Consider the following 27,406-nt stretch of genomic DNA (forward strand, 5'->3'; position numbering starts at 1 on the left):
TTATGATTAGGAGTTAGGCCTACATTAAAAATTTGAAATGTCAAAATTCAATATCACCTGAGAGTATGCCTAATTTGCATCCATTTCGCCTGAAGTTTTGACACCTTTTCAAAGTTACATATTCTAAATCAGTATATCGAGTAGATCTATATGATACGATGTTGCAATTTTAATAGGTCTAGTGAAACATATAGTAATTATCTTAAGCAAATCAAAAGTGGGTCTGTGTGTGAATGAGTAGCTGAATATGAATAATACAAACGGACTTCTTTTGCAGTAATAATAGTCTGTCTAAAAGGGTTTGACGGATGCTGCCCCATACAATATCATGATAATTCAGCTATGGTAAGATCTAAAAAATGTAGCCAGTACTGAATGTAGCAGTGATGACGACGATATTGATAATGCCATCTCACAGGTATTTATAGGAAAGCTTGTTATCAACGTAACACCGAGAAATTGAATGAATAGGCCTATATATATGACACTTTCTAAATGATCTCACACAATGTTCATGGGAAGTGTATCAATGGCATTGCTATACTAGACCATGACTAGACTCTTATCGATCGGGTAATTTTTAAAAGTCCTCTATATTAACATTATTTATTATATGGATTTAACTGCAAGTGTGTACAGAAATAGTATTGAAAAAAAATACATTGATTATAATATAAACATTTGCATTTATCCATGATTCTTATAATTGGCGCAACCCATTTTATTTAAGACCGTGCAACCCTATAACTTTACTTGCAAAAAATTCTTTTGTCTTTTCTGGTCCCGTATATTGGAATTCCTTGCCCAACGCCTTCAAGGAATCCCCAAGCATCACAATTTTTAAACATAACCTTAAAAAAGATGCTTATTTGCCAATACTTTACACAAACAAGTCAATCTACCATATAACAAAAACCATATACAAAAAAACCTTTTTTTGTTTTGTTTTGTTTTTGTTTTTTTTTGTTTTTATCTCCCAGCTTACAACTTGCCTGCCGACCTGTTTCCGCACCTGCCATGCTCCTCTTTGCACCTCCATTTGTACCTGCACACCCTTTCTCTCTCCCTACATTTGTCTGTCTGTTCCTCCCTCATAATCACAATTATTGTAACCATGTTGTTATTTTTTTTATTATTTTTATTGTTATTACTTGTATCATTTATTCTAATTTGGTTCACTCTTTCGTTGTTACCTTCGATATTTTGTATAGCCTCCTTTTAAACTGTCTTCCGTCTCTCGTTTATACTATAGTTTTATACGTATAGAAACTAAGTTACGGGGGCTTGCCTCCCATACGAGCTTCGCTTTTCTTGGCAAGCCCCTCTGTTTTATATAGTTATTATAGTCAAAGTTAATTTGCATTAGTTCTTATTGTTTATACCTTATTTCGATTGATGTTGTACTTTAAATTTGACTATGTATTGTTTGATTTTGTTGTGTTTGCTTTGTGAACGGAAAATGAATAAATCTAAATCTATAGAGAGGTGCGCAAAAAAAAAGTGAAGCAAGCGAGCAAAAATCTAGGCTTTTTACATCAAAATTCTAGAAATATTCAAAAAGTGATACCAAATTTCAACCCACTTCACCCTTCGATCATCATTTCGTTTTCTCCTTCCTTTATATATATATATATATATATATATATATATATATATATATATATATTATATATATATAATATATATATATATATATATATATATATATATAAGCAAAGGAAAGAACGAATGGTGAAATATGATAATTTTAGATTTTTGTATTAAAGAAGACCTAAATTTTTGCTCGCTTGCTTCACTTTTTTGCAACTCTATAAATTTGGCCTGATGATCATATCTGGCCCAAAAAATTTGGCTCATTAGGCCACTCACAAATGAGGCAACCAATGCCCCTCATCTTTTCTTATAACCCTATCATCCATAGCATAAAATGACCAAAAAAAATCTTCTGAATTTCAATAGATTAGGAGAGGTTCTTCATAAATCAATGACCGTGTGTCAGTCCTTATCATTATACACTTATAGGGGAAAATGGAATTAAAATTGCTTCAGATGATAAAATAAACAAATGAATAATGACTGTGAATACCAACGGCTCTCTTACTTGTACATGCTATTCATATATAGGCCTAGGGCCTATATTGTAAAAATAAAAAACTTTTTAAAATTAGAATTGTACGTTTCATCAAATTATTATTGACTTAGAATATGTAATAAATCCTATATCGAATGAAAAAAAATGGAAAACGCAAGAAAACTATTTAGGCCCCATTCTGGAGGGGAGGATAACAATTTTGGATAATCACCAAAATAGATATCACCGCTCCTGTACAGTAAGGTAAAGTACCCTAAAGTAAACAAATCTGAACTGACATGAACTAAACTAAAATTAAAATAAACTAAACCCGGGAACCAAACCGAACAAAACCCGATATAAAACCAAATAAACTGACAAAAAGTTTATTGTAATAATAGCAGAAAAAAATGCTTAATAAATAAATATTGCCGAATGAATTAAAAAGTTATTAGAATTTTAATTATTTGATTTGTGACGTAGCATGCGAGGAGCTTTCCGACATATCAAATGGCGAAAAATCAATTGAAAAGGTTTTCTCAGAAAATTGGAAATTGTTTTTACTTTGCATTTACTACAATTCTTTCACACCCGTTCTTACAAAGAAAACAAAAATAAGTCATCACAAGCCATTTTACATTACATAACATATGGGGCAGCTGCTCGTTTATGACATTACAAGCCCCCAAATTTACAATTGTAATAATTTTCCTTAATCTTTAATGGATTTTCCTCAAACGTTCACCAATATTTTTTTATTATTTTTCTGCTATTTTATGACAAACCTTTTCTTCATCAGCCGAAGATGGAGACATTCACTTTGCCATATAAACCAAGATGGCAGCTTCCATGAGCAAAATGTGAGCTCTGGTTACGACTTCTGATTTCTCTGCTTTTTGAAAATCAGATAAGACTTGAAAAACAAGGATGAATAATAAGTACTGTTTAAAATCTTTGCAGCGGATTGCTTCTTCATGTTTTAATCTGAGGCAGGCTAAAGTACAATATTCGTCATGTCTACAACACCGGTGGACTTGCGCCCAAGCCCACCCCCAAATTGGGGCCCAATCATCGCTTGGCCACCGAGGCCGATCATGCACGCCTACCATCTCCCGTGGAAATGTTCTGTTCACGGTAAGTGTGCGCGCTTACCGGTAGGCCGAGTTGTTTCAAGACTAGTAGTAGCGGAAGACTATACTCTAGCCTGGCTTGAAGTTGAGGACTGCATGATGATGTTTTTTTTCAAATTTAATGTTTTGACATATGATATACCGGTACCGGTACTTCTTCATCATGAAGCCTTGAAGTTGAACCGCCTGCCATATACTACTAGGCCTAGAGACTCACCAATGCAAAGATGGATTTCCCTAGGAAATCCATCTTTTTACTTAGTTTAAAGATAAAAAATCACATAAATGGTAGTGATATTATTCATATTTACACCTTCATATATAGGCCCTACCCCTAATTTGATAAAGGTTTAAAAGAATTGGTTAATGAATAGGCGAAAAATTGAAGGTTTCTTACCAGGACGATCTCGTGTAGATCCATCATCGATATGCTTGTCAACAAAGCAAATAGTATACAATACATGTAGGTCTGACCCTTGAACCGCTTCGGTATGACGTAGCTATGATAAGCATTGTTACAAATGCCGTTTTGAAAAACAATTTATAGATAAAAATTATTATTTGACAAATACTAAAATTTAATATGTGATTATAAATAATAATAGAAAAAATAAGGACAATTGTCTTAGTTATATACAATAATTGCCACAGTATAATTTGTTATTTTATGAGGAAGACATATTCCTACATACATGTACAGTATGAAAAAAAGAAATAATTATGATTTCACAAAATAACTAACATATAACATAAGAAAAAGGGAAATTGGGGACATGACATCATGTTTTCTCAACATAGTGCTAAACATTATGATTTAATAACTACGCTATTTGTTTTCAGATTTTGATGAAATTTTCATAATTTTGCTCATTGAATAATTAGATGTACTGAATTTCAACCTACCCATTCATATTACATTTTTCTTTCAAAGTGATACATATAATTCTAATTGGGAATATATATTTTCAGATCTCTGTACTTTTCTGATAATTATGAGCAAACCACAAGTTAATTTTCAAAGGAAATGCTCATGTTTTGATCGTTGCAGTGTCTGAACATGATTAAATACATTTTTGTACAGCTGTTGCTTAATTTTAATACACTTATTTAATGGTTATAAATCTTATATTAAATCAAGTAACCAATTATAATTTCAATGTGATTGATGATGGCCAACTACCTACCAAATTTCATAATTCTCTAGATTTTTTCTTTTTAATTGGGAGTGCTGAATAGTTGTTCCCCTTTGTCTTTACATGTAGCTTGTTACAAGTGGAAAATACAGGTATGTTGATATTTTCATGTACATTGAACTTGTTTAATTTCCTCTTTCAAAAGGATAAAACAAGGCAGTGGGAGCAGGTGCTTCATCCTTACTTTATCGTCCCTGTTCGGCAAGCATCCTCCTCCACAGACTTTAGAGATCAAGAAGGTAGTCGCATCTCCAAAGCTTATCTCGGTGACAACTTGGGTATCTCGGTACAGAAGCATGATGGAAATCGCCTCATCTATGAAGTGCGTGGGCAGGCCATGCTCCGATTCGTGACCCTGTCGTTCTACGCTACAGCAGCAGTTGGACTGTACCTTGCGCCTGACTTCATCTCCAGTGCATTAGACAATGATGTCGTCAACACAGAGACAATCGTCAACCTGACAGCAGTGGGCTTTGCTGTGGTCGGACTTCCAACATTACTCCGCATGTTGTCTAAGAGGCTTGTCTTGAAACTGTACCACAATGAGGCCAGAGAGACGTACATGGCTGTCACTCAGTCTCTCTTGCTTACAAACAAATTTACAACTTTTTCTCTTGAAGATGTGGTGGTGAAAGAGAATAAAAGCATTTTGAGCAAAGTTTTCAATTTGACTACGTTCAAAGCAAAAAAAGACCCTATGCATGTGAATCCGTATAACTTCAAGCTTCCTAGTGACTATAATCATTTATTAGGGTACGATAAAGACTTACATGCTTGACTGTGGTGGCTTCTAAATAAGTGATCTGAATTTTGGATTACTTACACGTAACCCCGAGTGAGTGTTTTTTTAATATTCAGGGAGCCTTTATTCGATTTTTCGTATAATCAGCAGACATGATTCATGAATTAAGTGTTCTTTCAAAAGAGTACCGAAGCGTTCTTTCAAAAGAGTACCGAAGCGAAGACGTCAGTTACCATGGTGTCATGGTGGCCTGGTTCTAAACAAATGAATTTGGAGCGTGTTTCTCATACATGTGCATGAAGGAGAAAATGGCTGCTAACAGAATTTCATCGCTTGCAACCTCAGATGGTAATTTTTGCAAAGACAAATGTGTATAGACGATCATCAGCTGCAACTCTGTTTAGAACCAGCTGGTTCATTGTCATGACAGTGACGTCACACTTCGGTACTCTATATATGCATTGAACCAGTGTTGATGTCAAAGCAGTGCACATGTTTCTTTCAGAATGATGCTGCACTGACACTAGAGCTGCTCTGAGGCAAATGCCTTAATGTGTACCTTTTGATTAAACTGTTTATTCTTATTCATGTTTATTATACATCTGAGCAAGTGAAGAAAGTATCCCCCCCAAAAAAAAAAAAGTATCTTTTGACTTGAAATATTTCAAGATTTTCAAAGATTTAGCATTTGGAAAAGTGAAATTCATTCCCAGGTAGATATTCAAGGAAATATGATAAAAGAAGTGATGCTAAGAATGTTAGTGATTTCTGAACTAATTTTTATGAATTTCTCCAGCTCTTCCACCCCCATTGAAGTTCCCTTTACAACACATAAAAATGGGTCATTTACATGTCATTTTTAGTGTTCCCACTGCATGGGAATAGCTGTCTCCTGAACCATGCAATAACAAATTTTGTGCACATTTTATGCATTAGAGTGCAATATGCAAAATTAAATGTCTGATATATTGTGATTAATCACAATGCCTAAAATTATACTGGTGTTTCATCAAGCATTACCAGTGGTGTTTTAAACACTTTCTAGAACTTTCCTATTCACGATAATCAATAACTATGGATCAATATATATTCAAAGGTCAAGTCCACCCTAGGAAAATGTTGACTTGAATAAATAAATAAAAATCAAACTAGCATAGTGCTGAAAATTTCATCCTAATCGGATTGAAACTAAGAAAGTTATGACATTTTAAAGTTTGGCTTATTTTTCAAAAAACAGTGATACGCACAACTATAGGTGAGTCAGTCGATGATGTCCATCACTCACTATTTCTTTTGTTTTTTATTGTTTGAATTATACAATATTTCATTTTTTATAGATTTCACAATAAGGCCCTACTTGACTGAACCATATAGTATTAAACAATGCTAATTCCACATGTTCAGGGAGATTTAATCGTTGTATCACTTGACAATGAGGAGAAAAATAGAATATTTCATATGATAAAATAAAAAGGAATAGTGAGTGGTTTACATCATAGTCTCCTCATTTGCATACCATCCAGGATGTGCATATATATATAACTGTTTTGTGAAATTAAGCGAAACTTTAAAATTCATAAATTTCTTATTTTACATCAGATTTTGATGAGATTTTCAGTGTTGTGCTTCTTAGATTTTTCTCTTTTTTTTATTCAAATGAACTTTTTGTTTGGGTGGACTTGTCCTTTAATTTCTAGTTGATGCTGCAGTGTTTTTTATTTCAATTTTCAAGCCTACACTGTATGTGGAGTATGGACAGGATCAAGAGCAATGTCCTTTACTAAACTCACGACATGCATGGAGCTTGAATAAGCATTAATTTTCCATGCTAAATATGCCAAAATCAACCGTAACAAAAATTGCCTAATTTTTTAGAGTTTTTTATTTTATATTCTGTGACCTCTTCATAACTTCTTATTCTGTGACCTGTTGATAACTTTATAAAGAATGTAATTGTCAATGGCCAAATGAAATGCCCAAAGTTTATCCTGTGACACTGGGCCTTTGCACACGTGAATCTTGAATGATCATTGTAATGACGATTGCTATTGTTATCGTGACTGTGATTAGTGTTTGTGATTCTGATCATGTTCTAGTTTGGTTTCATGTGTGCTAAATATTTGTCAAATATTCGTCATTAGCTGTATTTTTCACTGGAATCATCATTCAAATTACAATTTTTTTACTGTGTGAAAGGGTGGACTAGTATTTCTTATAAGTTTAATTCATTGAATTATAGCAAATGTTGCAGTAAAAGTGCATTGTTACTGATAGTACTTACTTGATACTAGAGAACTTAAGGGATGACATCACAAATTTTTTTGTAACATTTCAGCATTTTGAATGCCATGTTGCATTGGATCATTATGAAAAACCTTCACAGCTCAGATTTGGTGGGATTTTTTTCATGGGGGATTAAGGTGGAGCTGTATGCATGCCTGTTTGGCCTGGGGTGTTATCATAGCTGTTCATTCACTAAGAACGACTGGTGATCCTTTCTTACCCTCTAAACCATTGTCAATTAATGTTTTTATCTTTACCATTTACCACAAGAAGGGATCACCCATTCTCAAAGTCGCTCTAAACTTAGGAACAGCTTTATAAAACACCCACCTGTTTCCAATCAGTTATGAACCAGGCTGATTCAAACTGATTTTGAAAATTCTGATTCAAGTGACCAAACTTGGCCCATCATGAGCCAACCATGTCAAATTTAAAGTGCAGAGTTTCCCCATCTTGTAGTTGTACATGTGTGGCCATGAAAATTTTGAAATTGTTTCTACTCAAGGCAAATTTGTTCTAAAACTTGAAATATATTTTATGTTTATTTTATTTTCAGTGTTATGCTTGGTGAATTCTTCTCTTTTTATTCAAATAAAGTTTTTGTTGGGGTGGACTTGTCCTTTAAATGAAGCTCTGGCACATGAATCATGACAAATGTATGAAACCTCAATCCATATTTTAACTTTGTTAAAATATATGTCTTTTGGAGACCCCGAAGTGGCAAAACTGCCTTCCCCGCGGCATTCCCGCTACTTTATAAAACCATGGCAGTTTGACGTGTATTATCGACTTGGAAGACAGATGTATGAGACATCAGTTAACATGTTTCCTGAAGATTTTTTTTTTTTCATTCAAGCCTAAGTATACGTCCACGGGAGCCCTCCGAGTTTTACTCCACCCCCTCTCTGTATTTCTACACTAAATAAAAAAATATCATGTTTAAAAGCCACCGGCAAGGCAAATTGCGTTTTGGGGTATAATAAAGCAACTTTTATATCTATATTTCATATTTATCTATATTAATATTATTATTAATGTTATTATTATTATTATTGTTCTGCAGTTTGTAATAATGCTCTAGCACAGTAAAGGCTATAACCCAACAGGAGCATGCCTAGGATACCCTTTTCCCTTTTGGTTTTATGTATTCAAAAATAGTTTATTGTCCTTAGAACTCTCAAAAGATTACTTTTGTTTGTATTTATATATGGAGTAGATTGAGGAGAAAATACTCTACAATTGACATGTAGAAGAGCTGTAGTACATTAAAAAAAAGAAGCCACACGTAAGCTCTATAATACTCAAACCCCGTTATTGCTTCCACTCTATGTTAAATTTAAATATTTTCAGAGCCCATTCGGAAGAAAAATATACATTTCTACACACAGTAAAGCCTCTTTACTTTCTCCTCTTGAAAAAAAAAAATAGAAGGCATTGTTTTATATCGCATAAAATAAGTTCGTGTACATGACGGTGGCCTGTCGAAGTTGCCCAACCCTTTATTTTGTTTTGACAATATATATTTACAATATCGTCTAAATGAAGCCTTCATTGGAAAGGGCACTTATTAAAGGCAGCATCTACATATAGATGAGCCCTAGTACTTGGAAGGCTGAAGCACAGTCAAGATACCACATTAGACTGCAACCCATACCTGTAGCATAGTGTTGTGAAGTCAACGAGCAAAGGCCCCTGTGAATTCTCGATAGATAGCATGGATTCCGATGTGACCAAAAAAAGAAACATTACCCCAAAAACTTCATTTTGTAGTGCAATCCTTTTTGTTTATTTGCCTGTAAAATTTATTGATGTAAATTTGAAAATCAAAAAAGGTTCAATGTAAAATTTTCGTCCCAAGAAATTAAACAAGCTTCAGCCCCCTCTTCCAGTGCCAAGGCCTCCTCTATATAATGTAGATGCTGCCTTTGATAAGTGCCCTTTTCCAGATGAGGGCTTCATTTAGACGATATTCTAAATATATATTGTCAAAACAAAATAAACGGTTTTGGCAACTTCGACAGGCCACCGTCACGTACACGAACTTATTTTATGAGATATAAAACAATGCCTTCTATGTTTGTTTGTTTTTCCAAGAGGAGAACGCAAAGAGGCTTTACTGTGTGTAGTAGAAATGTATCTTTCTTCCGATTGGGCTCTCAAAATATTTAAATTCAACATAGAGTGGAATCAATAAAGGGCCGTGTGGCTGTTCTTCAATTTACCACAGCTCCTCTACATGTCAGTTGAAGAGTATTTTCTCCTCAATCTATTCCAAGGTATCAGTACAAACAAAAGTAATCTTTTAAGAGTTCTAAAGAAAATAAACTATTTTTTAATACATAAAACCAAAAGGGAAGGGTATCCTAGGCATGCACCTGTTGGGTTATAGCCTTTACTGTGCAAGAGCATTATTACAAACTGCAGAACAATAATAATAATATCAATAATAATTATAATAATATCAATAATGATGAATGTAAATATAAAAATTTAGATATAAAAGTTGCGTTATTATACAAAAAAACGCAATTTGCCTTGCCGATGGCTTTAAAACATGATTTTTTTTTATTTAAAGTCAAAATACGGAGAGGGGATGGGGTAAATTCGGAGGGCTCCCGTGGGCTTAAATAAACAAAAATAAAAAACTTTTTTTCAGGAATCATGTTGTCTGATGTCCCATACATCTGTGTGTTTTCAAGTTGATAATACAAGTCAAACTGGTTTGTAAAGTAGCGGGAATGCCGGGGAGATGCAGTTTTGCCACTTTGGGGTCTCCAAAAGATATATATTGTAACAAAGTTATATATTGATTGAAGGTGGGGTACACCGTTATGATTCATGTGCCAGAGCTTCATTAAAGCAGTAACCTGCAAAGCAATGTCTCCTGTAAATTTTCCAAGGGAAAGAAATTAGAAACAAAATTAATAGTGTTTTACCGATACCGAATGCATTTTGCCTGTATATAGCATAGATTACGGTGTGGCAGACACACCAACAAAAGCGATACGAGAAGCCGATGGAAGCTATTGTGTTGAGATTGTGTTATCTCGAATGACATACCATTGATCGCTTTATTGTCCGATTCGTGAGTGTGACTGTGACATAGAGGTTGTTTTGGTCTCGTTTTAGCGCAAAATCACGTCATACATTTTGACATATTTTCCCTCTTTCTAAGCAAATTAAGACACTAATACTGTCATGAAGCATATCGATGTTTTCGCTAATATATTCTCTTTCATGTAGAATGTTGACATTTTGTATTAATTGCTGTTATTTATAAAACAGTTCAGGATTCTTGAAAAAATACTCTGTTTTAAATTATAATTTGCATAATTTATGTAAATTAGGTAATAATAAACAAGGATATCCCAATTGTTTTATGACAATTTTCTTCCCTGTCTTACCCTAAGTCTTTATTTCCAATTTTAGGGCAGTTCTGGTGAAATATATATTCTGAATTACTTATTTATACTATATCAACATAATATGCAAATTTATGCAAATTACTTGCTTATTTGCATAGATACAGCGTGTCTCTTTGATGAATCTTTTTCTTTTGACTCAAGGAACATTAATTTTGTGCCAAGTGGGACATTTGTACTCAAAAATGCAGCGTTCAACCTCTTAACAAGTCTACTAGTCGCTTTGTTTCCAAGAGTTGTCAAAGGTAGGGTTTCACACGCCAATACTTGTGACTGTGAGGGGTGCATTTTCAGAATACTTGTTTATTGTGCTTTTCGATACTCCTTGGTCGCGCATGGTATCCACGATCCACTAGTCAATGGAAGTGCCCCCCCCCCGGGACACCGAGCGTGATATCATCGTCGCGGGCGTATAAAAATCACTGACCCTCATCCACAGCGAGAGTCAGCATTGTTTTTCACCAGTGGTATGACACATAATGACCGGTGGCTCCAGACGGAACCCAACCACATCGCACTGCCGTATAGAGAGTATGGAAGGGTTGGGCCATGGTCTTCAAAAGTTTTACAACCAAGAAAAAAAAGGAGGGAAAAAGCTATAGAAAAGTGTAGGATATGATTTGTTTTACTGAATATAATGTCAAAAAATATCTCAGAGTTAAATTCTCATGAAAATGTGATTTTTTTTCTCTCTCGCTTCGCTCACTCGGTACATATTAAGCAGCTTTTGTCTGACCCTCTAAAAATCTCCGCCTCATTACACCATTAAGCCTGTTCATACCATGATATGAACGGGAAATTTGTGGCCCCTGCCCCCCCCCCCCCCCCCGGCCACCGACCCCTGTTACGCCGCTGTTTTATTCACCCGGCGTATATCACGGGATACATAGATTAGTGATACAATACAAGGGGATATATTTTGGTATTCCGGTGGTGTATGAGTCCGAAGTATGATGGTGAAAACTTGTTGGAAGTATAGGCCCTAACTTTCCATTTTTCTAGGATGAGCAAAGTGATGGACGGCTTACGGAGTTTTGCGAAAGACAGCAAGCCATGTCGTCGCATGGGAACAGCTAGGGCTGAAGATAATAAGAGGAAAGGACTACAAGTGGGCTGGTTCCATGCTATTCGTGTGACTGTATTTGAATCATTGTATTTACCAAGTGGTAAGAAAATTATCCACTATACTTGTTCATGCATTATGTTTAATACAGACGGCAATATTGGTTTATTTCTAATTCCCCAACTGCCAATATCGTCAAATAGCATATAATTGTCTACTCTGTACTATCATTTTGGTCTACCATCGGTTCGTCAACTATCTGCATGCTCTAATTGCCAAATCGTCCACTTACCATTTCGTCTAATAACCAGTTGGCCCAAGAGCCATTTAGTCCATATACCATTGCCAAGTGTTAAGTGTACAAATGAATGAAAATGTAACAAAGACCAATGGTTCTGGGACGAAATGGTCATGATGATTGCATTGGACCAAATGGTTGTTAGACGAAATTTTGATGGACAGAATGGCATTAGACTTAATTAAAAAAGACCATGTGGTGAGTGGACGAAATGGTAGTAGCTGCTGCTACTCGATACAACAACTAATATTACTACTACTCTGCTACTACCAGGCGCGGATCAGGATTTCGAAGGGAGGGGGGCCCAAATTCGACCTGATTTTGGCGCCCTGTTGTACTTTTCGGAAAAATGGGGCCCCCATAGGCGGCGGAAGCGGGGGGACGTGTCCCCTCCTAAATTTTAGACGGGGGACGGTCCCCCCTAAATTTGTTTTTGATAAACTTTTTTTTTTTTTTTTTTTGGCTGGGCAATTTTTTTTCTGGTTCCCCCCTAAATTCACGTGGACTCCCCCTGAAACGTGTGTTGTCCCCCCCCCCCTAGGTTGATGGCCTTTTTTTTTTTTTGCTTGTCAAAATTTTTTGGTTTAGCAACTCCTAAAATTTAGGTTGATAACCTTTTTGGGGGGCGCTTGTCCAATTTTGTACCTGTGTCCATCCCAAAAATTCAAGTGCACACCCCCTACATTTTTTGGCTTCCGCCGCCAATGGCGGCCCCTCCCTCCCCCCAGGCAATCATAAGTGCCTTAAATGCATGTTGAATTATCTTATTTCATAAGCACATGAATCAGGGGCGGATTCAGCCTTTGCCAATAAAGGGGCCACATTTTCCCCGATCGGCCGCTCGAAGATGTTTTTTTTTCGTTTGTTTCTTTGAAGGGGGTAGTCCTATAAGTCACCTCTTAGCTTTATTCTCTAAATCAACATAAATGTATAAAAAAAAAATTTTGAAATTGTATGTATTTTTTCCTAAAATTTGAACATTCTGAAAAAAGATGTGCCTGCAATACTGCGAACGCGAAGCGCGAGTATAATTTTTTGATAAACGTTTTGAACTGATTGGAAAGGTAGGCCTACCAGTCCTGTTAAAGACTGCATACAGATAGCCATGAAGGCGTTAAAGATTTCAACAATCAAATAATGCGAGCGCGAAGCGCGAGCTGAAAATTTTTGACATTTCTACATAAAGAATGGAAAACTTTAATCAGTTTTTGTAATCATGAACAGGATAGCTATACAGTATAACTAAACAATTGATGCGAGCGCGAAGTGCGAGCGGAAAAATTGTAGTTTTATACCTAGAACGGGACACTCTATTCATGTTTCCTAAATCATGAAAAAGATGAGTAATGCGAGTGCAAAGCGCGATTAGAAAATGTTTGTATACGTTTTGAACTGATCGAAAAGTGCCTTTTAAGGACTGCTTGCATTTAGCCATGAAGACATTACATATTTCACAATCAAATTATGCGAGCGCGAAGTGCGAGCGTAAAAAAAAATCGAGATTTCGACCTTGAACGGGAAACTCTATTCGTGTTTTGTAAATCATGAAAGGGATGAGAAAGGGGATCTTCCTATTACGAGCACAAAGGGCGAGCAGAATTTTTCGATATTGTGATCTGAAACTGGATAACTGAATGAAAATGCGCGCGCGTGTTTCAGATTTACACCTAGAATCTAGGCATTCTAAACAATCTTTTATCATGAAAATAAAAGCGAGCGCGAAGCGCGAGCTTAAAATATTTGATATTCCGATCTTATATTTCAAACACTTTGTAGGAAACTTGTAAGGTGGATATAAATCGCACTTGATAAAGAGCTGATATGTTTCATTATTACTTTAATTTTGAGACATAGGACCTTGACATCCTTAGGACATGTTATCATATGAATATGATGACTATATATCTTCCTATTCATCTTGCTAAGCGCGAGATAAAACAAAAGTGACAATTTAATTATTAAATTGATATCTTAGTATTAATGCATAATGAGGGCGCGGAATCTGATGATATTATGGCCTGAACACTGAACATTTCAAGCACCTTTTTATTCATGAATAGGATGCATCATTAATTAGTTGATATATTTTAAACCATTAATGCGAGCGCAAACCGCGAGCAGAAATTTTTGATAAACTGTCATGAAAAGGGGATTTTAAGTAGTTTGTTATACAATCAATATTGAGACATACATAACCTGCCAATCAAAAATGCAAGCATAGCAGCGCTAGCTGATGCGTTTTGACAATCAGACCTGAAAAGGGATATTTTGAAAACTTTGTGGAATACATGAAAATAATAGGTACCTGATAAATCAAATTCGCGAGCGCGCAGCGCAATTGGAAAATGTTAATATTCAGACCATAAAAGTAACATTTTTACAGAGCACTTTTTAAAAATCAATATGTAAATCACAAAAATTAATGAAAGTTCGATTTCCAAGGAGAAATATGTTTTGTATACTGACTTCTAAACTTGATATTCAAGCTCCGTGTTGAACAAGATATTTTGATCACTTAACAGCCAATGCGAGCGCGAAGCGTGAGCGAAAATTTTATATAGTGACATAAAATATTTTTTCCAAGTCTTCCTCTCATCTTATTTTATCATTCGTCTTCCTCCTTTTCTTTTTTCTTTTCCTTCCTTTTTCTTTCTCCCCCCCCTTTTTTTGCTCTACCAATAGGGGGTCCGGGCCCCTCGGGTCCCCACCTGGATCCGCCTATGCATGAAGAAGATGCAATTGAATAATGTTTTTATAATGATGTGTTCATGAATAAATGTAATATCACTTTAACAAATAATCGATGCGAGCGGGAAACTCGAGCGATTTCTATTTTAACCATTTGATGCTTTCAATTCGTTTAACTTCTCATCAGAGTAGGCCCTGCTAGAATTATGTGAGCGGGATCCAGGCGCGGATCCAGGATTTCTTAGGGGGCCCTAATTTCAAGTCAAGTAATAATCGTTCCGAAATATTGACTCCAATTGCCGAATGGGTAATGTCTAGTTCAGATACTTCTCACAGAAACCTCTCTTGCATTGTAGGCATTCTTCGTTCTTGTGGGTACTCCCATTATTTTTTTCTTTTCTACTTTTTGCTTCAGGGGTTGGAAATCTTACGGGGATGACGCCCCTGTATCGCCGCGTATGAAAACTGGTTGTGCAATAACTAAATTGTATATTCTGCATGAAAGAAAATTAATATTTTATTTTGGGTAAGATATTCTTGAAAAAGATATAAATTTACATGTTTTTTAATATAAAGGTGAGGTAGATTCAGTAGTCAGCACTCAGCATTTACTAATTGGGAGTGCACTGCCTACTTTGATCTGTAAGTGTTTGGATATATTATATAATCTTTTGTTATTCGCTTGAATTCCATTCAAAACAGTGAGTTGTCTTGTCAATCCTAATCAGCAAACATTGGCTCTTCCGCTCTTGCAACAATCATATAAAGTATCAAAAGGTTATGCATCTTATAATCTTGCTCAAATTTTATATACTCCAAATAGATTTTCAAAAGAAACAAAATGCGTGTAAACGGTGTATATCAAAAGAATATAAGATACTAAAGATAAATTACTGTAAAAATATACTTTATTGTCAGTGTCTTTATAAATATGAAAACAATGCTCTTAAGTTCGCATCATTTTGGACGATAAGTTCTTATCTCTCTCTTTCATACAATACTAGTGAAACATGAATGCCAAGGTCCCATGTATCTTGTATACATCAACTATTTCAAGATGTAACAATAAATGTAAATGATAGCAATGCAGTTTAGGCCTGAGTAAATCCACGTAATATTTTCAGTGGAATTCGTTTAAAAAAAATAAAACGTGATTTCCCACTGTAGGTTAGAAAAGAAAAGGTGTCGTATCATCAACTGTATATAGCTGTCTTATACGCGTTACTACATGAAACAAAAAATATAGGAACGATATAAACCATAGAGTTATTTCAGTTATTTGAGTATTTGACGATTCGTCAAAAAAAAAAAACGCATCCGAAACTTTCACCATTACAATGAAAGTATCATTTATTCTTTTACATATTGCACACTAAAAAATAAAGGTTCAAAATTGAACCCCGAAAGGTTCTTGCAAAATCAGCACCCAATGGGTTCAAAAATTGAACCCCTGATTTGGGGTTTAAAAATTGAACCCTGCGGTTGGGGTTCATTTTTGCACCCTGCGGGTTCAAAAATGCACCCCTAAATTTCAAATTGAACCCCTAGGGGTGCAATTTTGAACCCGCAGGGTGCAAAAATTAACCCCAACCGCAGGGTTCAATTTTTTAACCCATAGGGTGCTCATTTTGCATCAACCTTTCGGGGTTCAATTCTGAACATTTATTTCTTAGTGCTTGCAAGTAAACTTCAAAATTTCTGTAAATAATATCTATCAATATGTCCATCAGTGTTGTAGTCAAGGCTCAAACCTCCAAGGCCAAGGCTTTAATACCCAAGACCAAGGCATCAATCCCCAAGGCCATGCCTAAAAACCTCAGGGCCAAGGCATTTCAAACTTTCAATATATGGAACAATGAGCCAACAACAAGGCGGCAGTTCGATTATCAGTTCGGCGCCCCTACATGTAGGTCGATCATCAATTTGCCCCCCCCCCCCTTCGAACATCATTTCGCCCCCTAGTTTGAGTATCAATTTGGCGCCCCCTACCTCGAACATCGATTCGGCCCCCTCCCCAGTTCAAGAATCAATTTAGCGCCCCCACTCGAACATCATTTCGGCGCCCTCCTAGTTCGAATATCAATTCGGCGCCCCTACATGTAGGTCGATCATCAATTTGCCCCCCCCCCCCCCGTTCGAACATCAATTCGGCCTCCAGTTCGAACATCATTTTGGCATTCCTTCGAACTCAATTTGCCTTCCCTTGTTCGAATATCATTTCGCCTCCCTAGTTCGAGTATCAATTTGGCGCCCCCACTTCGGACATCATTTCGGCGCCCTCCTAGTTCGAATATCAAGTCGGCGCCCCTACATGTAGGTCCAACATCAATTTGGCGCCCCTACATGTACGTCGGTCATCAATTCGCCCCCCACCCCCCCCCCCCCGTTCGAACATAACTTCGGCCCCTAGTTCGAACATCATTTTGGCATCCCTTCGAATTCAATTTGCCTTCCGTAGTTCGAATATCATCCCCTAGCTCGAGTATCAATTTTGCGCCCCCCTAGTTTGAACATTAATTCGGCGCCCCCCTAGTTTGAGTATCATAGGTGCCCCCCTAGCTCGAACATCGATTCGGCCCCCCTCCCCAGATCGAGTATCAATTTGGCGCCCCCACTTCGAACATCATTTCGGCGCCCTCCTAGTTCGAATATCAGTTCGGCGCCCCTACATGTAGGTCGATCATTAATTTGGTCCCCCCCCTTCGAATATCATTTCGCCCCCTAGCTCGAGTATTAATTTTGCGCCCCCCTAGTTAGAACATCAATTCGGCGCCCCTAGTTTGAGTATCAATTTGGCGCCCCTACCTCGAACATCGATTCGGCCCCCTCCCTAGTTCAAGTATCAATTTGGCGCCCCCACTTCGAACATCATTTCGGCGCCCTCCTAGTTCGAATATCAGTTCGGCGCCCCTACATGTAGGTCGATCATCAATATGCCCCCCCCCCGTTCGAACATCAATTCGGCCCCCAGTTCGAACATCATTTTGGCATTCCTTCGAACTCAATTTGCCTTCCCTAGTTCGAATATCATTTCGCCCCCCTAGTTTGAGTATCAATTTGGCGCCCCTACCTCGAACATCAATTCGGCCCCCCTCCCTAGTTCGAGTATCAATTTGGCGCCCCCACTTCGAACATCATTTCGGCGCCCTCCTAGTTCGAATATCAATTCGGCGCCCCTACATGTAGGTCCAACATCAATTTGGCGCCCCTACATGTAGGTCGATCATCACTTCGGCCCCCCCCCGTTCGAACATCAATTCGGCCCCCAGTTCGAACATCATTTTGGCATCCCTTCGAACATCATTTCGGCGCCCTCCTAGTTCGAATATCGATTCGGCGCCCCTACATGTAGGTCCAACATCAATTTGGCGCCCCTAGTTCGAATACCATTTCGCCCCCCCCCCTAGCTAGAGTATCACTTTGGCCCCCTCAGTTCCAACATCAATTTGGCGCCCCTACGTCGAACATTAATTCGCCCCCCCCCCTGTTCAAACATCAATTCTGCCCCCAGTTCGAACAGCATTTTTACATTCCTTCGAACATCATTTCAGCGCCCTTTTGGTTCGAACATCATTTTCTTTCCTCCTCTTCCTCTTTTTTTTTTCTTCTCGTCCTTTCCCTCTTCGTCTCCCCTTTTCTTCTCTTCTTTCCCCTTTCTCTCTTTCTTTTTTCTTCTCTCCTTTCTTCCCTCTTCCTCTTTCTCCTTTTCCTCTCTCTTTTCCCTCTTCCTTTTTTTTCCCCCTCCCCTCCCCTCCCTCTTCTTCTCTTCCTTTCCCCCTCTTCCTCTTTTTTCTTTTTCTTTCCCCTCTTCTTTTCTCCTTTTTTCTTCTTTTCTTTCCCTCTTCTTTTCTTTCCCTCTTCCTCTTTTTCCCCCCTCTCCCCCTCCCTTTTCTTCTCTTCCTTTCCCCTTTTCTTCCCCCTTCTCTCTCTTTTTTCCTCTTCTTCCTTCCCTCTTCCTCTCTTTCCTTTTTCTTTTCCTCTCTCTTCCCCCTCTTCCTCTTTTTTTTCTTCTCCCTCCCCCTCCCTTTTTCTTCTCTTCCTTCCCCCTCTTTCTCTTTTTTCTCTTTTTCTCCCCTCTTTTTTTCTTTCCCTTCTTCTTTTCTTTCCCCTCTTTTTTTCTTCTCTTCTTTCCTCCCTCTCCCTCCCCTTTCTTTTCTTCTCTTCCTCCTTTTCTTTCCTCTTTTTCCTCTCTCTCCTTTTCTTCTCTTCCTTTCCCTCTTCCTCTCTTTTTTTTCTCCTTTTCCTTTCCCTCTCTTTTTCCTTCTCTTTCTTTCCCCTTTTCCTCTCTCTTTTCCTTCCCTTCCTTCCCCCTTTTCCCTTTTTCTTCTTTTCTTTCCCCTTTCCTCTCTCTTTTTCCCCTCTTCTTCCTTCCCCCTCTTCCTTTCCCCCTCTCCTCTCTCTCTTTTTCTTTTTTCTTTCCCCCTTTTCCTCTCTTTTTTTCTTCCTTTCTTCTTTTTCTTCTTTTTCCCCTCTTCCCCTCTTTTTCTCTTTCTTTCCCTCTCTCTTTTTTTTTTCGCCGAAGGGGGGGGGGCCAAGGCCCCCTCGGCCCCCCCCATGGATCCGCGCCTGGCTACTACTACTATAAAGTTTCGTTTTTTTTCACAATACAACTATAATTATGCTTAATTCAGTTAGGAACGCGTCGATGTTTTAAATTTTGTCTTTTTTTTTGCTTGTCAGTTTTTTTCTTATTTACCAAAATTTTTTTTTTTTGCTTGTCATTTTTTCTATACAAATTCCAGCACCCCTATTTAAAAATATTGTTCCCATGCAGGGCTCGGGGCGGGGGGGGGCACGCGTATACTCCCCCATCCCTCGGGGTCGCCTCCCAATTATAAGGGAGGAGGAGGAAGCATGATTTGTTGTCAATATCGAAAGCAGTCACAAACTCAACAAAGCTTATAAAGATGTATACGAATTCTCAAATGGCAAAGTAAATAAACAAAATATTGTTGAAGAGGTCCAAATTGAAGATGAAATATGTTAATGTCAAGTTAAATAGCTCTAATGGTCATTTGGGAGGTAATATAGAAACAGGTGATCTATATATTTTTATGTATTTATGAATTATGGTAAATTATGTACTTAATATCGATAATCTTCACAAAATGACCTATAAAATGTAGCTTGATGTAGCTTTATGGGATAAGTAGATTTGTCTTAGTAGTATGGCTAAAGTAAGGATAGCAAATTTGTGTTTGTATGGATATAAAATTTGTGCTTGTCTGAATGACTAGAAAACCTAGTAGTGAAGATCGAGGTTCGAATTTTGTTGTCGTTCGTTAATAGATATCTCAACCATCTCAATGCCCACAATGTATGGTAGTGAACATCATCAGTATCATTTACAAGAAATTCACACTTTCTGTTTTTTCTTTTCCTTGCTGTTTCGATATCTAGCCTATGTAGGATCACGAGCTTTCCTAGAAATTATATCTTTCTTTCTTCTGTATCTTATTCTACTTTTTAAACATGGCTAGGCTTAAAATTTAGGAACTTTAACAACATTCGTCGTCTTAGAAGTTGTTTGACTCTCTTCAAATCAAAATTAAAAACATATCTCTTTAGTTAAGAAAATATGCTGTGCAGACAAAAGTAAAACGAGCTCTGACCGAGCGCAGCTGAATATATCCATGAGCTGCGATATACAAATCATTGTTTGTTATTTTCCTATTGTACTGTTGGCACGGAAGCGCATCTGATCCATAGCGGAATAAAAGGCCTACATTGTCAATAAACTAGTACGTTTACATACCAATCTATCACAACAAAGATTTCATTTGTTATTCGTCATCCAGAAAGAAAGAATTTACAAAATACCATCTCCCTGCCTATCGACACAATATATCTTCTTTGTCAAGATGAATGGGGCGGTGCATGCCATATTTTAATGACTGCCCAGGACAATTTCCAATTGACCCATTAAATATCCAAATTGAATACCAATTGGCAATCGGTTTCAATTTAGAGTACATGCAGTAAAACAATGGGTACCCATTGAAACCAACTGACTATTGGTCCCAATTGGTCCCAACTGGAAATAAAGCCAATTGATCTCAATTGGTCCCCAATTGGTAAATTTGGACACCAATTGAAACCAAATGCAGTCAATCGGTTTCATCTGGGAGCAATGATAACTTTTTTGGCACAAGTGAAATTAGTATTATCTCAGTAGAAAATGAGGAAATTCCACCAATATTATGTGCTCACGCTACTGCAGAAGCATACATACTGTCTGTCTGCATATTGTGCAAAGTTTTACTACATCTGGTGAAAAGCAGTTGCTTAAAGCATGTACATGTATCTTGATATGGTTTGGTTATGGTTAGTGTTCTACTCAAACTTTTAATCTATTGCAATTGAGCCATCTATAATTAATAGGTATTTCATTGTTTGTTACTCATTCTATACTTGTTTCTTGAAAGTAATGTATCACTGGAAAAAGTAGATGATTAAAAAGTACATTGCAAAAAAATAACATTTATTACGCGTATATTATGCAAATTATTCGGATTACATGATCTAAATTGAATACCAATTCAAACCAAATGGAAACCAACCGGTGAGTTGTCCCAATTGAAATTAATACTGATGCGTTTCAACAATTACCAAATGAAATATTAACAAAATGTATTAAATGACAAGAGAAAAACAAACAAAGATGGAAAGGGTGATGTCCTACCCCCCCCCCCCCCGGGTATACAAGAGCACCCTCCCCTTTATGCCTATTCTCAACCGCGTAGCCAGGATTTCATTTTGGAGGGGGCGGTAAATGCACGCGAAGCGCGCTCCCTAGGGGGTGGGTGCAGGGAGGGGGAGTTTCCCCTCCCGCGCGAGCGCGAAGCTTTTGGTGTTTCATAAATTAAAATGAAAAGGACTATTTCAGCTCCAATTCAGTTGACTCATTGTGATTTTGAACATTGTTTTCATGAACCTTAATTTGTTTTCAAAAAGTGATTGTGAACGCACAAAAAGGAATACATTGGAGGAAATTAAAATAATAATACCCTCGCGCGAAGCGCGGAAGCTAAAGCGTTTTATCAGTTTTTTGCAATGAAAAGGGTCCCGACTAAAGGGTCTTCTCAAAGATATATTGAATACTTCCCTTGGAAAGATCAGATTTGATTACAAACAATTTAGCGACAGTGCATATCTTTAACTCGCAAAACAGAGGAGAAGAAGTGTATATATGCCGGGAGAAAGATTTTCAGCCCCGCGCAGAGCAATGAAACTGTGAAATTTCAAAGGGCGGACGTTTCATCAAAATAATGCAGATACGTCTAATACCACCATCGGCTCTAATTAAAATGATTTTCTAAGATTATTGAACTTCTTTATGAGGAAATAGTGCGCAAAAAGTTGAAACTTCTGTGATTTATTGAAATTAAATTAAAAAAAAGAGGATTCCTAATTTCTTTGACTTATCCTGAAGTGCTTCATTTTGAATAATAAAGAAACTTAAGTGTCATTCAACATTTCAAACTGAGGGCGCAAAACAGGGCAGGAGATGAATGTGAAGGGAAATGACATGAAGTTTAATAGAATTTGATAAAAAAAATATATTGTACTTCTTTATTTAATACGACGCAAATTTTAGGAACCTGTTTGCCCCAGAATTATGGTTGTTTGGTAATGAGCTGAAAAGCAGGAGAAGTTGACTTTATGGAGGTGGAAACTGATATAAAATTTTACCCGCCCGGAGCCGACCCGACCAGAAGCTGCACGATCAATTAAAAAAAAAAGATAACTTCATATACTTTGGCGTAGCCTTACTCTAATTCCATGCCCTAATGGATACATTTGAACTTTAACCGGTAAGAAACACATATACCTGAGGTGGAAAAACAGGGTTAGAGAAAGGGTGGGGGAAACAATGGAGAATTGCAATATTGTCATTTAACCGCGCGCAGCGCGGAAAAAAAATTCATATATAAATTTAGAGCAAGAGTGATGGAGTTTCTCTTTTAAGAAAAAAAAACACAAAGCTACCTTTCTCCCCTTTCCTCCCTTCCCTTTTTCTTTTCTCCGCTCTTTTTTCCTTCTTTTTTTTTCTTTTTGGGGACGTTTTGGGGGGGGGGGCGACCGCCCCCCCCTGGCTACGCGCCTGTACATGGAATATTGATATACAGTTATTTTCGATCTTCATTTCAGGTATTGTAAGCACTCTGTACGATCGATGGTACGGACCACTTCCGGATCGATTGTATCAATATATCACTGAGCATGCGCAGAGAGGTAATCCTGATAGTGTGATGTCAGCCTTTGATCGTTTCAATAACGAAAGACAATGGACATGGTGCCTTGGACCAGCAAAAGGTGAATTATACATACTGCAGCATACGGCCTATGCTATGGTTGCATATAAATAAATCAACTTTTTCGGCAATGGACATTGAATATTAAGGGATTGTCATTACACGTATAATTATAGGATCCTTGGGAATTTTCCTTTGGATTTTAATTGGCTAAGTTAGACGATGATAACTGTCACATGAAACCATAGAGATGTATACTTATTAGTATATATCTCTTTGTATAAAACATTCTTAACACCCTCAGCAAGCAAGAGTCCTTAAAGGTCAAGTCCACCTCATAAAAATGTTGATTTGAATCAATAGAGAAAAATCAGACCAGCACAATGCTGAAAATTTCATCAAAATCAGATGTAAAATAAGAAAGTTATGACATTTCAAAGTTTCGTTTATTTTTAACAAAATATTTATATAAACGAGCCAGTTACATCCAAGTGAGAGAGTCGATGATGTCATTCACTCACTATTTCTTTTGTTTTTTATTTTTGAATTATAAAATATTTCAATTTTACGAATTTGACGATTAGTACCTCCTTGCATGAAGCACAATGATGTTAAAATAATGGAATTCCACGTGTTCAAGGAGGAATGAAACTTCATTTTACATGATAATGACGAAAAAATAAAAATATTCATATTTCATATAATTGAATACAAAAGAAATAGTGAGTGAGTGATGTCATCAGTTCCTCATTTGCATACCGACCGAGATGTGCAAGTAACTGTTTGTGAAATGAAGCGAAAGTTTAAAATGCCATAACTTTCTTATTTTACATCCGATTTTGATGAAATTTTCAGTGTTATGCTTGTTGAATTTTTCTCTTTTTATTCAAATCGAGTTTTTGTCTTTAAGCCCGGATATGTAGTAGGCCTACATGAGAACGAAAATAAATAGCGAAAGTAAACTCAATTCAAGGAGGTACCCCCTTGCACTCTTGTTCCCTAAACGTTCTCATTTCGTACAATCTCATCAAAATGAAGATAGGTCTTAAGAAACCGCTCCAAAGTTACAAAGAAACAGCATCGAACCAGCAGCCTTAAAGGTCAAATCCACCCTAGAAAAATGTTGATTTGAATAAACAGAGCAAAATCAAAAAAGCATTTTTATGCTGAAAATTTCATCAAGGTTAGATGTAAAATAAGAAAGTTTTGAAATTAAGAGTTTCGCTTATTATTCACAAAACAGTTATATGCACACCTTACTCAGTGACATGCAAATGAGACAGTCGATTATGTTTGAATTATGCAATATGTCATTTTTTACAGATTTGACAATAAGGGCAAACTTGACTAAACCATATAGTACCAGAATAATGCTAATTCCTCAGTCATGTTCATGGAGGAATTCAAGTTTTCTTTCAATTGACAATGACGAGAAAATTAAACAAAGAAATAGTGAGTGGAAGACGTCATCAGTTCCCTCATTTGCACACCGACCAGGATATGTCTGTTTTGTGAAATTAGTTGAACTTTTTAAATGTCACAACTTTCTTATTTTACATCTGATTTTGATTTTCAGTGTTATGCTTGCTTGATTTTCCTCTTTCCATTGAAATTAATCTTTCTCTTTTTTTTGGGGGGGGGTGGACTTGTCCTTTAATAGCGCCACCTTAAGCAGCCCTCATATCTACTCACTGGCTAGCGGAATTCAACATTTCAAGCTCTATAGTCTTGTAATATATGCCCAACTGTAGGATAACATACTAATTCACCATAGAATACATTCACACCGCATGCACTAACTAACAATATTACCAAGTACCAAAAGAAGTTCTTAATTGCCTCTCTCTCTCAAAAGAGAGATGTTAGTCTCCGCAATAAATTGAATATTATATACCCATATTTATACATTTTTCATTATATTTAATATAACATTATGGATCACGGTTCATACATGATATAAAATATTTGTTTTCTATTTAAAGCAAAAATCATTGGAAACATCATTAAAGAGAGACAACCATTGGCGTGTCTGGAGCTGGGAACTTTTGTTGGCTACTCAGCTATTAACGCTGCCAGGAACCTACCGAAGGGAGCACGATACATCTGTGTTGAACCGAATGAACAGTATGCCCAAGTCTGCAGAAAAATTGTTGAATTTACCGGCTTGGATGATACGGTAATGTAGAAATACGGTCGATATCACACGAGAATCTTGAATTGTCATTGTAATGATGATCAAGGTCAAATGTCATTTATTGTCAATTAACGTAGTATTGAATCATTAAATGAATTGTATTGTTGTGAATATAGTTTTCAAGGTTATTACTGATGCTACATTGAATCGCGTGATGCAGATGAGACTGCCAGATGCGTTCCACATCTGTATATCATTGCATTCCTGGTATACTGTAATGGCCTGGTGAAAATATATGATGAAACAAACACATTTCCCTGGATTTTGGATTATTATTCTCCAATGGAAGGCCAATATTAATACTATTTTTATCATTGGTTGTTTCGTTATTATAGATCCACATTATGGAGGGCTATTCACATGACGTCATAAAACAATTTGGTGCCCAATCCCAGAAAGCGGAATTTGATTTCTTCTTCTTCGATCACCAGAAAAGTGTATATAAATCCGATTTATTACTCATGGAAAAGGAAGATTTGATTAGACCAGGAAACGTCGTTATAGCTGATAATGTCATTACGAGTGGCGCACCGGACTATCTCGAATACGTCCGGAATTCACCGAAGTATCTTTCGGAATTCATCGAGAGCCCTCTGCAGAATACTGCTATGATTGATGGTCTTGAAATATCTGTGATGGTTTGAGTGATGAGTTTAATGTATGAATATATTGAAATAGATACAACCCTGCAGCATCAAAAGCACTACACTTCAAAAAACTCCGGTGTTGATTTAACACCAGCCTGGTATCTATATAATATGTACACACCAGAGAAGTGTTAAACAACACCAGTTTCGTTTTGGTCTAAAACCAGACAGGTGTTTATACAACACCTATTAGTATTAAAACATCATCGGTTTGATTCCAAACTGGTGTTCCTTCAACAATTCTCTGGTGTGGACATTATATAGATTCCAGGCTGGTGTTAAATCAACACCGGAGTTTTTGCAGTGTACTTTAAATCTTCATCTACTCAAATCTAGCCAGGTTCATTAAACCCATAATGCAACATTCTTGGCCTTACTGGAGAGAACACAATATCCCACAGTGTGTGCCACAGAGTGTTCACAGTGTGGAACACTATGTGAAATCACCCGCACACTGTTAGATTTGAGCATTTCAACAGAGTGAATATTTTCACAAATCCACTATATGAACTCACTGTGATCAAACTGTGTGACTGTTTTCATTATAGCAGGGAATTGACATTTAATACGTTACGGAATGTAACTATGGCAGGTTCACAGTATACACTTTCACAACTTCCAGTCAGAGCGTTTTCTTTAGAAAAAATAAATCAATTTCTCTAACGTTGAAAACGCATGGCTTACTCTCTGCCGAAGATTTCATGACGTCATCTTAAATGTGGACTGTTAGAGTGGATGTGTTCGTATGTGTACAAATTTACCATTACTTTTCCTTTTCCTCAGATTACAATTTTTAATATATTTAAATGATTAGCAAAGAAATATGTAATGCTTGTATTGAACAATTTATTAATTTTTCAGTGTTTTTATCAGCGAATAAATTATGCAATTAGTAGTTTTTAATTACTAACAGTTCCCTTTTGATAACTTAAAATATTTTCGTTTGATTCATATTATCATTTAAGTAACAATATTTGTTTATTTATGTTACCAAGTATTATCTTTGATCTAGATTTTTTTACTTTATTTTCATGTATGATATGATGATTTTTGTTCTTTATGTTTTCATCAAGTCATTGGTGAAAAACAGTTTTATGCTGATCTTTTTACCTGATTAAATGTGTTCTAATAAAAAATAAACATAAATGAACGAACGCCTAAGACAATTATAGATCATTGTGTGTCATTTCCACTTATTTGACCATGACTGCTATGTCAGGGATATTCAATTCAATTCATTTATTTCCATATTCAAATTCAAATTGTACAATATAAAAACATAATAAAAATACAAACAAGAATTAATTAAAAATGACAAAATACATTTTTTTTGGGTAAAATAACCATTGCTGGTCTTCTTTATTCATCAAACAAAATATGTTCACAGAGCTAACATTTGCCTCCATTTCTGGAGGGAAAT

General features: G+C 36.6%; 2 protein-coding genes across 2 annotated transcripts; both read left to right on the plus strand.

The window, feature by feature from the left end:
• The first annotated feature begins 2,885 nt into the window (after nt 1–2,885).
• On the plus strand, nt 2,886–5,801 carry LOC121407778 (transmembrane protein 70, mitochondrial-like). Its single transcript, XM_041598974.1, has 2 exons — nt 2,886–3,205; nt 4,540–5,801. The coding sequence occupies exons 1-2, from the start codon at nt 2,999–3,001 to the stop codon at nt 5,170–5,172; spliced, it is 840 nt and encodes a 279-aa protein (XP_041454908.1). The 5' UTR covers nt 2,886–2,998; the 3' UTR covers nt 5,173–5,801.
• Nucleotides 5,802–11,662: 5,861 nt separating this feature from the next.
• On the plus strand, nt 11,663–26,127 carry LOC121407779 (catechol O-methyltransferase A-like). The gene is made up of 4 exons (XM_041598976.1): nt 11,663–12,007; nt 23,042–23,206; nt 25,128–25,321; nt 25,675–26,127. The coding sequence occupies exons 1-4, from the start codon at nt 11,845–11,847 to the stop codon at nt 25,981–25,983; spliced, it is 831 nt and encodes a 276-aa protein (XP_041454910.1). The 5' UTR covers nt 11,663–11,844; the 3' UTR covers nt 25,984–26,127.
• Nucleotides 26,128–27,406: the final 1,279 nt, after the last annotated feature.

The sequence above is a fragment of the Lytechinus variegatus genome, chromosome 2 (assembly GCF_018143015.1).
Source record: "Lytechinus variegatus isolate NC3 chromosome 2, Lvar_3.0, whole genome shotgun sequence".
In the NCBI taxonomy this organism is placed as follows: domain Eukaryota; kingdom Metazoa; phylum Echinodermata; class Echinoidea; order Temnopleuroida; family Toxopneustidae; genus Lytechinus; species Lytechinus variegatus.